The sequence below is a fragment of the Schistocerca nitens genome, chromosome 7 (assembly GCF_023898315.1).
Source record: "Schistocerca nitens isolate TAMUIC-IGC-003100 chromosome 7, iqSchNite1.1, whole genome shotgun sequence".
In the NCBI taxonomy this organism is placed as follows: Eukaryota; Metazoa; Arthropoda; class Insecta; order Orthoptera; family Acrididae; genus Schistocerca; species Schistocerca nitens.
The window spans coordinates 219,206,774-219,222,116 of NC_064620.1; the positions used below are offsets into that span (position 1 = coordinate 219,206,774).

Consider the following 15,343-nt stretch of genomic DNA (forward strand, 5'->3'; position numbering starts at 1 on the left):
TTGGCAGTATCATTTTGCACATGTAAAAACAACTGTGGTTTCATTACTGGAGGAAATGGTCCATGGTGGAGGAAGGCACTCAGTATAGTTGTAATAGGCATAAATTTTAGTATATCTCTGTTCTAGTCTAGTAAGTAATACGGTGTGTTTAAATAACAGTGATCAATGGCTGAAGGGCTGAAGCAACAATATGCCAACTATGGTTTATTGCTGCTGCCAGGATAAAGACTGCACTGTCTCACATCTTATGGGTGATATTATATGCAACTCCCCAGCTTCATACTCAGAAGAATGGAAAAGAAAAATTGAGTTTATGTTAGATGATAATCAGTTTGGCTTCAGGAAAGGTAAAGGCACCAGATAGGCAATTCAGATGTTTCAGTTGATAATGGAAGCAAGAGTAAAGAAAAATCAAGAAACATTCATCAGCTTTGTCAACCTGTAAAAGCATTTCACAATGTAAAATGGTGCAAGATGTTCGAAATCCTCAGAAAAATAGGTGTAAATTATAGAGAGAGATCAATAATATACAATATGTACAAGAGCCAAGAGGGAATAATGAGAGTGGATGACCAAGAACCAAGTGTTAGGATTCAAAAGGGTGTAAGACAAGGATGTAGTCTTTTGCCCCTACTGTTCAATCTGTACATCAAAGAAGCAATAATGGAAATAGGTTCAGGAGTGGAATTAAAATTCAAGGTGAAAGGATATCAACAATAAGATTCGTTGATGACATTGCTATCCTGAGACAAAGGGAAGAAGAATTACATGATCTGTTGAATGGAATGAACAGTCTAATGAGTACAGAATATGGATTGAGAGTAAATCGAAAAAAGACGAAAATGATGAGAAGAAGCAGAAATGAGAACAGCGAGAAACTTAACTTAGGATTGATGGTCACAAAGTCAAAGTAACCAATGACGGATGGAGCAAGGAGGACATTAAAAGCAAATAAGCACTGGCAAAAAAGGCATTCCTAGCCAAGAGAAGACTACTAGTATCTAACATAGATCTTAATTTGAGGAAGAAATTTCTGAGAATGTACATGTGGAGCATACCATTGTGTGGTAGTGAAACATGGACTGTGGGAAAACCAGAACAGAAGAGAATCAAAGCATTTGAGATGTGGTGCTACAGACAAATGTTCAAATTTAGGTGGATTGATAATGTAAGGAATAAGGAGGTTTTGTGCAGAATTGGAGAGAAAAGGAATATGTGGAAAACACTGACAAGGAGAAGGGACAGGATGTTAGGACATCTGTTAAGACATTAGGGAATGACTTCAATTGTACTAAAGGGAGCTATACAGGACAAAAACAAAGAGGAAGACAGAGATTGGAATACATCCAACAAATAATTGAGGACGTAGGTTACAAGTGCTACTCTGAGATGATGAGGTTGGCACAAGAGAGGAATTCGTGGCGGGTCACATCAAACCAGTCAGGAGACTGATGATTCAAACAAAAAAAGGAAAAATAAATAGAACAAACTTGAGGACAATATTATAGAAAGAGATGAGAAAGTTGCTGAAGATGAGGTCCCCTGGAGTAGATGATATGCCTCCTAAATTCCACCTAGAGTGCAAGATATATGAGACAGGTAAAAACCTCCGACTTAAATAAGAATGTAATAATTCTAATTCCAAAGTAATCAGGTGCTGACAGGTGTGAATATCACTGAATCATCAGCTTAAAAAGTCATGACTGCAGAACACTAACACAAATTATTTAGAGAAGAAGGGAATGACAGGCAGATGCCAACCTCAGAAAGATCAATTTGGGTTCTGGAGAAATGTGTGAATAAACGAGGTAATACTGATCCCAAGTCTTACCTTATCTGCTTTTATATCATCTGAAGAATTAGAGAGAGCTTTTGAAAATTGGTCAGGTGAATATTCTTTGAAATTTTGAACGGATAAAATACAGAGAGTTAAAGGCTGTTTACAACTTGTACAGAAACCAGACTGCAGTTATAAACAGTCAAAGAACATGAAAGGGAAACAGTGGCTCAGAAGGGAATGAGACAGGGTTGTAGACTCCAGTGTTATTCAATCGGTACACTGAGCAAGCAAGAAAGGAAACCAAAGAGAATTAAGACCTTTGATGTTTGCCAATGACATAGTAATCCTGTCAGAGATAATAAAGGACTTGGAGGAGCAACTGAACGGAATGGGTAAAAATGCACTTCTGGTGTCCATGGCTGTTGAGCTGCATGCCAATGTTGTTAACAACTTACTTGTTGAGTGAGGGGAGCTCAAAAATAAAAAGCATGATTCGGTTGTCAGTAGCCAATCAGAAAGCTCCGTCATAGCTTCCTACAATTCATAAATAAAATTAGCTGGTATTTTGTTTCACGAGATTATAATTTAACCACATCATCGAAATTTTCAACAAAATCAGAAATGTAAGTAGGTTATTATAATGATGAATGTCGCACATCAGTCTAATGCAGCAATTATATTTTTGTTTTGAGACTCATTGGCTTTACCAACTCACAAGCTGTTTATTGCTCTCTAACTAACTAGGCCTTGGGCTATGTTACTGATCAGTCCGCCAGCACATCCTGTTTTTCTAATCAGCAAATAAATCAGTAACCAACCATAAAATTCATGATAAGCAGATCAATAAATGTTATTATGCCATCTTCCATGTCGAAAACAAATGTAACAAATTCATATCTTCCTCCAAAGGAAATTATAAGATTCAGGCACTCTCAGCATACACTGTCAGTCGATTGGCTACGACCAGTCTCATTGAAATGACAACATCTGCACGCGATGCAAGAGCCAACGACAACATAAGTGCATTTTAGTCTGGACAGTGTCTTGAAAAGAGATTATAAGCTGAACACTGACAGAAGTACGATGAGGGTAATGGTAGGTAGTTAAATCAGGCAAAGCTGAGGTAACTAGTTTAGGAAATGAGATACTAAAATTAGTTAGCAAGTTAGTTTCATGTTTCATGGATCACTCTGCATGATAGATTGTATTGGTGTAGAATGAGCCATTTTACACTTACATTGCAAATTAATTTGTACATATGGCAAGGTTCTGCACATTTTTAAGTAGGCCTATTTTCTTCTTCTCCCAAAAAGAAGAAAAGATATACTGATGAGAATTAGTAAGTCCTACATATCAACTTTTACACATTGCAGTAACAGAAAATCTTCTATGAAATAGAAGAGGTTGTCCAGATGAAAATTTCTCAGTTTGTTTTCAAATTTGACTTTGCTGTCTGTCAATCATTTTATATCATTGGGTAAGGAATCAAAAATTTTTGTTTCAGCATTGTGGACTCAAAGACAACCTTAATGTGGAGTATGAATGTTATTTTTTCTTCTGGTACTGTAATTATGTACATCATTGTTCCTTTTGAACTGTTGTGGATTATTTTCAACAAACTTCATGAGGGAATAAATATACTGTGGAGCAGTAGTTGGAATGCTCAACTTCCTAAACAGATGTGTACAAGATGATAGTGGGTGAGCACCATTCTTACAGCACATTTTTGTGCAATTAAGACTTTCTTTCTTAAAAATGAGTTACTCAAGAACATTATTCCATACAATATTATTGAAAGAAAATATGCAAAATGTGTCAACTTACTGATTTCTCTCTCCTCAAGATTTGCAAGGACTCTAAATGAAAATGTGGGAGAATTAAGTTTATTAAAAGGTTCCAAAATGTGCTTTTTCCAGCTTAAATTCTCATCAATATAGACTCCCAAAAATTTTGAAGTATCTACCCTATTTATTATTCCCTCACCACGTGTTACACGTATCACTGGTATAATGCCCCTAGATGTGCAGAACAGGATATGTTGCGTCTTTTTAAAACTGAGGGTGAGACCATTCAAAGAAAATCAGTCAATGATACTTTTAAGAACTTTGTTTACGATTTCTGCTGTTTCTGTATGTACAATGCTTCGACTGATTACAATATTATTGTCATTTACAAAAAAGAACTAATTCTTCTTCTGGTACATTAGAAGATCACTTACATATATGAGGAAAAACCGTGGACCTAACATTGAGCCTTGGCGATTTCTCTCCAGTCAGAATAATGTCCCCAGACTATTTTGGCTGAATTACTAAGTACAGCTTCCTGCATTCTTTTTGTTAGATGTGATATTATCAGCTGACTGGCTATACCATCAATCCCATAAAATTTCAATTTATCTAGAAGAATACTGTGATTCACACAGTCAAATGCCTTACATAAGTAGCAGAAAATATCAGCTGTCATTATTTTATTATCTAGTGCTTGCAGACTCAAGCGAGTGAACATTTAAATGCCATTATCTGTACAGCAACCCTTCTGAAACCTCAAATGTGATTTGCTGATGATATTATTGTTGCTAAGGTGATATACTATTCTAGTATACACCATCTTCTCAAAAATTTTGGAAAATAATGTGTGTAGTATATCAGTTTTACTGTATTTGGGTGGCAAAGTAAGTAACTGTAGGTGAGGTAGAGAGGATACAAATGTACACTGTCTACAGCAGTGAAAGCATTTATGAAATGGAGAATATTGTTAATGGCTAATTTAAATTTACATATTAAGAAGCTTTTCCGAACGTATCCGTCTGGGAAAAAAGAAAAAAAACCAGGAGCTGTGGTGCTGTAGAAGGATGCTGAAGATTAGATGGAAAAGTTGAATAATTAATGAGGAGACATTGAATCTATTTTCTTTCTTTTTTTGTGGTGATGGTGGTGGGGGGGGGGGGGGTAAAGGCACAATTAGACTTAAAAAGGGATCAACTGACAGGACACTTCCTGGGGCATCAAGGAATAATTAATTTGGTAACAGAGGAAAGTGAAGGCGGGTAAAAACTGTAAAGGGATGGCTAGGTATAAATGTGGTGAGAGAAGAGATGTAGCTTGCACAGGATGGACGTGTGGAGAGCTGCATCAAACCAGTCTATGGACTGAAGACCTTGACCACGACCACCACCACACTTAACAACAGGAAGGTCCACATGCATAAGGTACACACTCGCCAAAAGATGTAATCAATACCACAGATAAAGAAGAAGAAATCAGCTTGATACGAGGTGTAGACCTATGTAGGGTTCAGACTGAAATTTTCTACTCTGGTATTCTATCATAGGTTGCTAGTAGACACTGGGCGGGAAATTTAAAACCTCGATACATTGAAAAATCAAGTAAAAATAATACCTATCACTTCCTTGTTACTTAGTTTATCAGAATATTGTGCCTCAGGAATGTGAATGCCAATTAATTCTAATGTTTATATTTAACAAGTTCTGACTTTGCCAACAGGCCTATATAGGCAACTGATAGTTCCGTTATAAAAACGCTTTGTTTGAAGTATTACAAGAAAACACCAGGGGAATAATTTAAAATGAGTAGGAGTTGTTTTTCTTCTTTTTTATATACATATACAAAGTACTGTACAAGTAAGTCCCACAATTTTTCATGTGAGTAGATAAGGAGTAGCATTATTTGCTGGTATACTTATCAAAGTAGCCTGTAGTGACTGCTTCTGTCATGAATAATATGAACCACTCCACATACCTGTCTCCCCTTTGAAATGAATCTATCTATCTCTCATTGCATCAGACCAAGAAACAAATACAGTAAAGTACTTTAACTTGGGTACTGTGTAAAAATATACCATGCATCTGCGGCCCAAAACTATTTGACTGTAATTAAAAAGTCAAATGAGAGTAAACATTACTAGGCAACCTATTAAATTCTTACCTCATCGTGGGGAAAATCGTAATGCTTGAACATAAATTGACCAAAAGGGAGCGGTATGAAGAGAAAGAGCGTTATAAGAAATATGCAACCAACGACGACACCAATTGCTTCTGGTCTGTAAATAAACAAACATTCATTATTTCATTACAATTTTTTGTGTGTTGACCGTTGTTGGCACAGTGGTTTCAAAATATACGTTAATCACTTACATCTTCTCCTTTTTTCTTTTACTCATATCAATGCCATAAAGGTTTGCTTTAATAAATGTCTCCTTAATTTTAGGAATTATCCTAAGACAGCAAAAATACGAGGCAACAGACATCACAGCGTTTAAAGCAAGTGGATACATTTTGCCGGTATAAGTCTCAACGGAATGCGTCAACAAAATTTTACGTAGAGGATACTTCTATCGAAATGTAGTCAGTGCAGCTGTTAAGGGTGATAACGAAAAGATAGATGACATGTTCGTGCATTCGTGTACAAAACGTAGCGTGTATAAAATTGTGTTTATATCATCAAATCAGGTTATACGTCACGCCCACGAGGTCTGGCGTGTAGCCAACATTCCACGCTCATTATTTACGTGCAAGAAAATTCTTGCATGTAATGGCTGGTACTCTATTATTATATTTGACATGAATAGGTTTATTACGTATAAAAAATACGCAATTTCATTAACTCTGATTTAATTTTTGCAACACAGCTCTTTCACTTTTCAGATCACTGAGCAAGGAGTGTATTGCTATCGTTAACAAATGCACAACAAGGAGCGTAGCGCACTTCGCAATAGTATTGAAATGCTGTGTTTTTATTGAAGTTTTGGTGATTCCACGGATATGTCAAATGGAATTGGAGCTAACCACGTGTTCTGATGACCTACGATATAATTTATAATAATCATTTTCGTATTTTCAACCACGTATTGTTTATGGTAGCTGAGAACAATGACAAAAGGGTCTACAGTACAATAAATAATACGTGTTAGATTCTCGTAAAAAAGGGAACTTGATGCAATTTCATTAATTAATTAATCAATCAATCAGTGAAATAGCACTGCTGCAAGTCATCACATTCTGTGTACCAAAATAGCCCTTCCACAGAGGCTTTGTATTGTAGATTTTTGTGCGCATTGCATGTAAACAAGCAAAATAAAGTGTTTATACATTGATGGAGTGGACACTATTCAGCGTCGCAGTTATTGTGGGACTGTTATCATATTCTTGTAAGTGCACGCAGACTTATATTGTAGAACGTTGAGACGTGAGTTGTATAATGATACACGCAAGATACCCAGTTTAACTTGAAACGCAGTCTCCGAGCTGTCTACTGCACATTGCACGCTTTTCGTTTAACGTTTTCATTCCTGACTATGGGCCTTGTGTTGCGTCTAACAATAATTGTATGTATGTATATTGACAACACCAGTTTTACAGAGAAGTAGAATTTTCAGTTTCATTTTTAATTATGATGCTGTTACATTGGTCCATTCCTAATGATAGGTTATGTTATTTTGAAGTAATAACATCACATCCACCTCATAGATCACAAGTAAATTATTTTACAATAGCTCTGGAAAACTTGATTTGGGTGTACTACATCATCCAGAGTTTTGTATTTATACATCGATCCTCTGCTTATTGCTTGTTCTGGTTGTATCAGCTTATATTTATTCTTTGTTCTGTGGTGGCTGTGTGTGTCAGTTGAACTGATGCATAACTGGCTGGAAAGTCACCATTTGTCAACTTTTATTTTGTTTTACTCTATAGTAGCACAAGTAATGAAGATGTGCGAAGTTTTTGACCAGCTTGAATAATTCTGCATAGCAAATCTGCAAATGAAAGTTGAAGTTGATAGTGTGACAGCCATTCATAACTTCTGTCATTTCCATAACATCACTCATGCATTCTAAAATGATTGAGTTCTTTATCTCACCATAATGTCTACATGTACAAATACACCCACAAACCACTGTACAGTGCATGGTGGAAGACACCTCATACTAATATTTATAAATTCCTATCTTATTCCATTCATATATTGAGAGAGATGTACTTGACTGATTGTCCATCTGTGCCTGTTCAACTGTAATCTCTCATCTAGTTCTTATGATCCATATGTTCATTATAAAGTGGCACCAGGGTGCTCATACAGGTTCCCTCAAATACAGGTTTCTAAATTTTCGCAGAAATGTTTCACAAAAACTGATATGTCTTTCTTCCCAGGATTATTGTTTTAATTAAGCTGCCCAACCCTTTCTGTTACATTTTTGTACTTGCTGTAGGGTCATTCCATGTCAAGCCATCTCAACTGCTATCACAGATTTGGGTGAAATGTGGCTTATTTGTTCTACCTACAGCAGTAAGTGACTATACTTAACGTCAGCATTTTATCTCACTCCATTTTCATGTTAATTATAGCTTTTCAGAGATAGGGATCTTTGAAATTTATTACACAGTGATGGTGCAAAATGACACTTTCAAATGCTTTGAAAGTAAATTAAATTGTTTTGAAACTTCATGACAGATAAAACTGTGTGCCATATTGGACTCTTAAAGTTTAGACCTTTGACGTTTGTGGGCAAGTGCTCTAGTGACTTAACTAGCCAAGCAAACCTCTCAATTCGTTCTCACCACTACTTCTGTGAGTACCTCTTCTATTTGCAGCTCAGTTGGTAGAGCACATGCTTGTGAAAGGCAAATCACAGTCTGTCAAACCAGGGCACACACTGCTGCAGAGTAAAAATTCATTCTGGATGCATTTTTTCATTTGTCACCCAATCTGTATGAAATTTGTTGGTTGTATAATCTAAAACATAAGGATTTTAAACAAAATTATCTATTGTCTTTAAGTGAACTCATCAAGATGGCGAAAAAGATGTAGAGGCCTACTTCATTTTGTGTGTGGAAAGAAGAAGAAGAAGAAGAAGAAGAATGCTCATCACTACATTGAATTTCACACAAAGTGCAAGAGATAATCCTCAAAATGCTTTTCCAAAAACATAGGGTGTGTAGTGCATAAATAAAATTAGTAAGGTTTTCATGCCTTTGTGGTGATTTTTCCTGCTGCCTGTATTGGAAATTTTATATCAGTTTTCATTCATTTACATAATCCTTTATTGCACAAATATTTGTAGAAATACAAAGTTGTTTAGGCTTTTGTGGTCATTTGTTGATGTACTGCATGTTGGTTTTTGTCCTGAGAGCTTTATACAGTGTTGAATGGTTTTTCTGACACAATTAGCTGCCCTTGTTAAAGGTTCACCCTCCAGTCTGCCATCAGTAGTGGAATGTGAACTTCTTATAATGACAGCCTCTGCCAGTAGTGCTGGTCAAATGTCAGAAAAATTGCTAAAAAAATGTTGACTGAAGATCCCAATATTTGAAATTTTATTTTTTTATGTTTTCAGTGTTGTTATCCTTCTTAAAAAATAATACTTTGTTTTAAAATCAAAGAAGAGATGACAACAGTCATGCTTCATTCTTCATTATTTCAGCACAAGAAATTTCCTGGAGAGCAGTAAATTCATTAACTTTATTATGAATACTTTGAGTACATACACCCCCCCCCCCTCCCCCCCCCCCCCCCCCACCCACCATGAACTATGGACCTTGCCGTTGGTGGGGAGGCTTGCATGCCTCAACGATACAGATAACCGTACCGTAGGTGCAACCACAACGGAGGGGTATCTGTTGAGAGGCCAGACAAACGTGTGGTTCCTGAAGAGGGGCAGCAGCCTTTTCAGTAGTTGCAGGGGCAACAGTCTGTATGATTGACTGATCTGGTCCTGTAATACTAACCAAAACGGCCTTGCTGTTTTGGTACTGCGAACGGCTGAAAGCAAGGGGAAACTGCAGCTGTAATTTTTCCCGAGGGCATGCAGCTTTACTGTATGATTAAATGATGGTGGCGTCCTCTTGGGTAAAATATTCCGGAGGTAAAATAGTCCCCCATTCGGATCTCCGGGTGGGGAATACTCAAGAGGACTTCATTATCAGGAGAAAGAAAACTGGCATTCTACGGATCGGAGCGTGGAATGTCAGATCCCTCAATCGGGCAGGTAGGTTAGCAAATTTAAAAAGGGAAATGGATAGGTTAAAGTTAGATATAGTGGGAATTAGTGATTCAGAAGGATGTAGGCTGCAGTAGGTACTGGGAGATGAACAGGCTTGCACAGGATAGAGTAGCATGGAGAGCTGCACCAAACCAGTCTCTGGACTGAAGACCACAACAACTTGAGTATATACAGATAAATGTCTTTACTCTCAACACGATCTTACTCATCTTTCTACTTATCAACTTGCGAGTGTTCCATCAGAGCATATCAAACACCTGCCTAACTTAAAAAAAAAGTGCACTCCACAGGTATTCTGCACCCGAGTAGCTGTTTGCTACATGTAGTGCACATTGACCTCTCGGGGGGAGGGGGGGGGGGTATTCTACTAATCCTCACCCAATAAGGCACATCTAGAAATTTGCAGCCAAGACTGTCAGAGTGAACAAAGCTTCTTATGAACTGAGGATGGCCTCGGAACCCATGCACCAGGTATTGTTGGTGCCAATGTGAGCCGCAGCTTGCAGATGACTGGACTCTGCATGCTCAATAGCCGCAGGAAAGGTCACTTCCACATTAGATGAAACCTTCTGATTGGCATACCAAGTGCACACTGGCTTTCCTTCAAGCTCCATAACATGCCTAACATTGGAGCTCCCAATAACTAGCAAACCCTTTTTGTGAAATTACTGGTTTCAGCTGACATTGGTCATCCATGGGTTCACTGACAACTACAATGGTGTTGCTGAACCATGGCCTCTTTTTATGATCTAGTGATGACTGATATCAGTTGAAACCAATAATTCTGTTAGAAATAAATGTGTGTGTGTCGGATAGTTAAATTATTCCAAAAGAATAGTTATCGTCTACTACAACCATGAGCAGCAAGCTGACATGTCCTTTTCAATTAAAGAAAGTGCTTTCACTGAATAGCAACATATTTTCTGGGAGCTTGGTTTGCAACAGATCTTCATGTACCATCACTCTCTTAGACTTAACCTCAGTTGCCCCCCCCCCCCCCTCCCTGTACTCTCTCATTTTTCTCTGCTTTCTGTTTTCCATTTCCTCATAATACTAGATCTTCTGTGTGTAACTGCACCAACCCGCTCACTGTATTCGAGCAGTGGTCTCCCTCTACAATTTATTACCTGTCACACTTTCCTCCATTACCAAATTTTGATTCCTCTGTGCCTCGGGGTATATCATATCAACTGATCCTTTCTTTTAATCCAGCAATCTCATGATTTTTTTTTTTCTCTGTTTGATTTAGTGATTCCTCATTATTTATTTGATACACCCATCTAATCTGCAACGTCCTTCTGCAGCACCACATTTCATGAACTTCCCTTTTTGTCAATTGTTTGTAAACCAAGCTTCATTTTCGCACAAGGCTACACTCCAGACAAATACTTTCAGGGAAGATTTCCAAAATGGGGCAGCTAGCAAAGAGCTGAAAGCCATTAGGTACTAGAAGATGAAGTTAACCTTTGTACCAGAAGAGACATTTATTTATTTTAGTTTATTTTTTTGAAGCTCCAGATACCTAATTTTATTGTTAACAATGCCTTAAGTAATTCTAAGAATTCCAGTGATATCAGTTTAGAGCAAATTGAAAAGATACCTTGCACTATGAATTACAAAAACACATAAGAAGTATAACAGAATACGTGAACCCAGAAAATATCTCTGCTCTAAACCCTTTGAATTAAACAAACACATAAGAATCGAAACAGAAGGAAAAGGGTCATTAACAAATTGCCAGAAACACAGCTAATGTAAATTGAAACATAACAATCTGTCCAGGTCAAACAATGGAAACTCCAGGCTGGAATATCAACAGTGTAGGAAAAGATGGATTGCTACTTACAGTAAAAATGACACATTAATTTGCAGATAGGCACAAGTAAAAGACACTTACACATAACCTTTCGGTCACAGCCTTCATCAGAAAATTGAGAAACACACATCATTCATTCACACAGGCAAGTTCATATCACACACACATGACCGCAATGGCAGCTCAGACCATAATTCAACTTCCAGTGGAATGGAAGCAACAGTCTGGAGGGGGTGGGGAAAGGATAGCAGTGTATGGGTGGAGGGAGTGAGGAGTGCAGTCTGGGGGAATGTGCAAGGACTAGACTGCTAACAGGCACAGCATCATGAGGTTGTGGGGCAGGGAGATGTGGGAAATGGAGTGAAAAAGGAGAGGAGTGGGGAAAGATGGGTGGGTGCAGTATCAGAAGCTGGCAAACAGAGGGTGAGAGATGAGAATGGAGACGAGGTGATACGATAGAGTGGGTGGAAACTGTTGGGTGGAGGGTGTGGGGCAGTATGTTACTGAGGCAGGGATATTTATGGGAGTGGAAAAAGTGTTGTAAGGATAACTCCCATCTGTGAAATTCAGAAAAGCCAGTTGTGTAGGTGAGGATCCAGATGGCTCAGGTTCTGAAGCTCCCATTGAAATCAAGCATGTTATATTCAACTTACGTTGCACCAAGGGTGGTCTACTTTGCTCTCGGCCACAGTTTGGTGGGTGCTGTTCAGCCCGGTGGACAGCTGTTGATAGTCATACCAATATAAAAAGCTGTGCAACGATTGCAGCAGAACTGGTACATGACATGGTTGCATTCACAGGTGGCCCAGCTCCTGATGGTGTAGGATAAACCTGTGACAGGACTAGAATAGAAAGTGCTGGGTGGATGATTTTGGCTGGTTTTGCAGCTGGGTCTTCCTAATGCTTAAATTTATATTTGATGTTAACAAATTTCTTCCTTTCAGAAATGCTTTTCTTATTATTTCCATTCTGCGTTTAATATTATCTCACATTCTGCCATCATCTGTTATTTTGCTGCCCAAATAGCAAAACATATCAAGCACTTTAATGTCTCATTTAATTAATCTACATTCGATTACTCTCATTTTACATTGTTGATATTCATCTTATAATCTCTTTTCAAGACACTATCCCTGTTCATCTGTTCTTCCAAGTCATTTGCCATCCGTGCTAGAATTCCAGTGTCATCGGCAAACCTCAAAGTTTTTATTTCTTCTCCCTGAACTTTTTATCTCCTTTCCAAATTTCTACATGTTTACCTTCACAGCTTGTTCGTTGTACAAATTGAGTAACATCAGTGAAAGGCTGCAACCCTGTCTCACTCTATTCTCAACTACTGATTTTCTTTTGTATCCTTTGACTTTCGATGAAAGAAAGTTATGTATATCCAACCTTCATGGTGCATTTATAGTCTACTGACACTGGTCATGAGGGACACTATTCTAATTGTAAATGAATTGATGTGGTTTACAGTCCTTGGATACAGCCAGGAGCTCACTCAGTTACTACATCTGAATGTAATATCCTGAGAGGCACAAAATATCTTAAAAGACAGTTTTTGACAAATTTTGGGGAGCAGACTGAGTGTGCCTGCTTCAATATCGTAAAACAGTTGTGTGGTTCTGGTTTTTTATGAGTGCCGGGTATACATATTTACCCTTGTTGTGAGAAGTTTCAGAAAATATTACCCCTCTAGTTTTGATCTTGGGTCTTCAGCTGACAATTTATTTCAGTATCTTGTTTTATGCACCTGAAAACTCTACAGAAAACACACAATGCAAATGTGTTCCCCCCTCCCTCCCCTTCCTTTCATTCTTCTCAATGGAGTGTTTACCCATACAACAGTAGTATAAGAGCCAGGATTTGGATCACAAACTGCTATTGGATGATATCTCATTCCCCCTGTATATGTTTTAATATGCTAAGCCTTGCGGCAGTGGTAACACCGGTTCCCGTCAGGTCACTGAAGTTAAGTGCTGTTGGGCTTGGCTGGCACATGGATGGATCACTGTTCTGGTCTACTGAGTGCTATTTGCAAATGGGGTGCACTCAGCCCTTGTGAGGCCAATTGAGGAGCTACCTGATTGAGAAGTAGCAGTACCAGTCACGAAAACTGACAACGGCCTGGAGAGCAGTGTGCTGAACATGTGCCCCTTCGTATCCGCATCCAGTGACACCTAAGGGTTGAGGATGACACAGTGGCCAGTTGGTATCGTTGGGCCACTATATATATATATAAAGAAAGATGATGGACTTACCAAACAAAAGCGCTGGCAGGTCGATAGACACACAAACAAACACAAATATACACACAAAATTCAAGCTTTCGCAACAAACTGTTGCCTCATCAGGAAAGAGGGAAGGAGAGGGAAAGACGAAAGGATGTGGGTTTTAAGGGAGAGGGTAAGGAGTCATTCCAATCCCGGGAGCGGAAAGACTTACCTTAGGGGGAAAAAAGGACAGGTATACACTCGCACACACACACACATATCCATCCACACATACAGACACAAGCAGACATATATATATATATAAAAACAAAGATGATGTGACTTACCGAACGAAAGTGCTGGCAGGTCGATAGACACACAAACACACACACAAAATTCAAGCTTTCGCAACAAACTGTTGCCTCATCAGGAAAGAGGGAAGGAGAGGGAAAGACGAAAGGATGTGGGTTTTAGGGGAGAGGGTAAGGAGTCATTCCAATCCCGGGAGCGGAAAGACTTACCTTTGGGGGAAAAAAGGAACGGTATACACTCGCGCACACACACACATATACAGACACAAGCAGACATCTCACAAGCAGACATATTTAAAGACAAAGAGTTTGTGCAGAGATGTCAGTCGAGGCAGAAGTGAAGAGGCAAAGATGATGTTGAATGACAGGTGAGGTATGAGTGGCGGCAACTTGAAATTAGCGGAGATTGAGGCCTGGTGGGTAACGGGAAGAGAGGATATATTGAAGAGCAAGTTCCCATCTCCGGAGTTCGGATAGGTTGGTGTTGGTGGGAAGTATCCAGATAACCCGGACGGTGTAACACTGTGCGAAGATGTGCTGGCCGTGCACCAAGGCATGTTTTGCCACAGGGTGATCCTCATTACCAACAAACACTGTCTGCCTGTGTCCATTCATGCGAATGGACAGTTTGTTGCTGGTCATTCCCACATAGAATGCATCACAGTGTAGGCAGGTCAGTTGGTAAATCACGTGGGTGCTTTCACATGTGGCTCTGCCTTCGATCGTGTACACCTTCCGGGTTACAGGACTGGAGTAGGTGGTGGTGGGAGGGTGCATGGGACAGGTTTTACACCGGGGGCGGTTACAAGGGTAGGAGCCAGAGGGTAGGGAAGGTGGTTTGGGGATTTAATAGGGATGAACTAACAGGTTACGAAGGTTAGGTGGACGGCGGAAAGACACTCTTGATGGAGTGGGGAGGATAACAGCTTTCGCATCTCGCAACTACCCTCCCGACCTGGTACAGAAGCAAATAACCAGAGCCACCTCCTCATCCCCTCGAACCCAGAATCCCCCACAGAAGAACCACAAAAGTGCCCCACTTGTGACAGGATACTTTCCGGGACTGGACCAGACTCTGAATGTGGCTCTCCAGCAGGGATACGACTTCCTCAAATCCTGCCCTGAAATGAGATCCATCCTTCATGAAATCCTCCCCACTCCACCAAGAGTGTCTTTCCGCCGTCCACCTAACCTTCGTAACCTGTTAGTT

The 15,343-nt window shown here is 39.2% G+C and overlaps 2 protein-coding genes across 3 annotated transcripts in view; one reads left to right on the top strand and one right to left on the bottom strand.

The window, feature by feature from the left end:
- LOC126194662 (UDP-N-acetylglucosamine--dolichyl-phosphate N-acetylglucosaminephosphotransferase) overlaps positions 1-6,331 on the bottom strand; it is a 145,546-nt gene extending 139,215 nt beyond the window's left edge. Inside the window, exons 1-2 of the mRNA XM_049932860.1 lie at positions 5,934-6,331; positions 5,725-5,839 (exon numbers count right to left, since the gene is read on the bottom strand). Of these exons, the coding sequence (XP_049788817.1) occupies positions 5,725-5,839; positions 5,934-6,073 (255 nt within the window). The 5' untranslated portion in view covers positions 6,074-6,331. The remainder of the gene's footprint in view (positions 1-5,724; positions 5,840-5,933) is intronic.
- Positions 6,332-6,488: 157 nt separating this feature from the next.
- LOC126195030 (UDP-GalNAc:beta-1,3-N-acetylgalactosaminyltransferase 2-like) overlaps positions 6,489-15,343 on the top strand; it is a 147,278-nt gene continuing 138,423 nt past the window's right edge. The window contains exon 1 of one of the 2 annotated variants that reach the window (XM_049933471.1): positions 6,489-6,946. In XM_049933471.1, the coding sequence (XP_049789428.1) occupies positions 6,892-6,946 (55 nt within the window). In that variant the 5' untranslated portion in view covers positions 6,489-6,891. Of the gene's footprint in view, positions 6,947-8,646; positions 8,728-15,343 lie in introns of those variants that run through there. The other variant, XM_049933472.1, reaches the window with a different exon arrangement.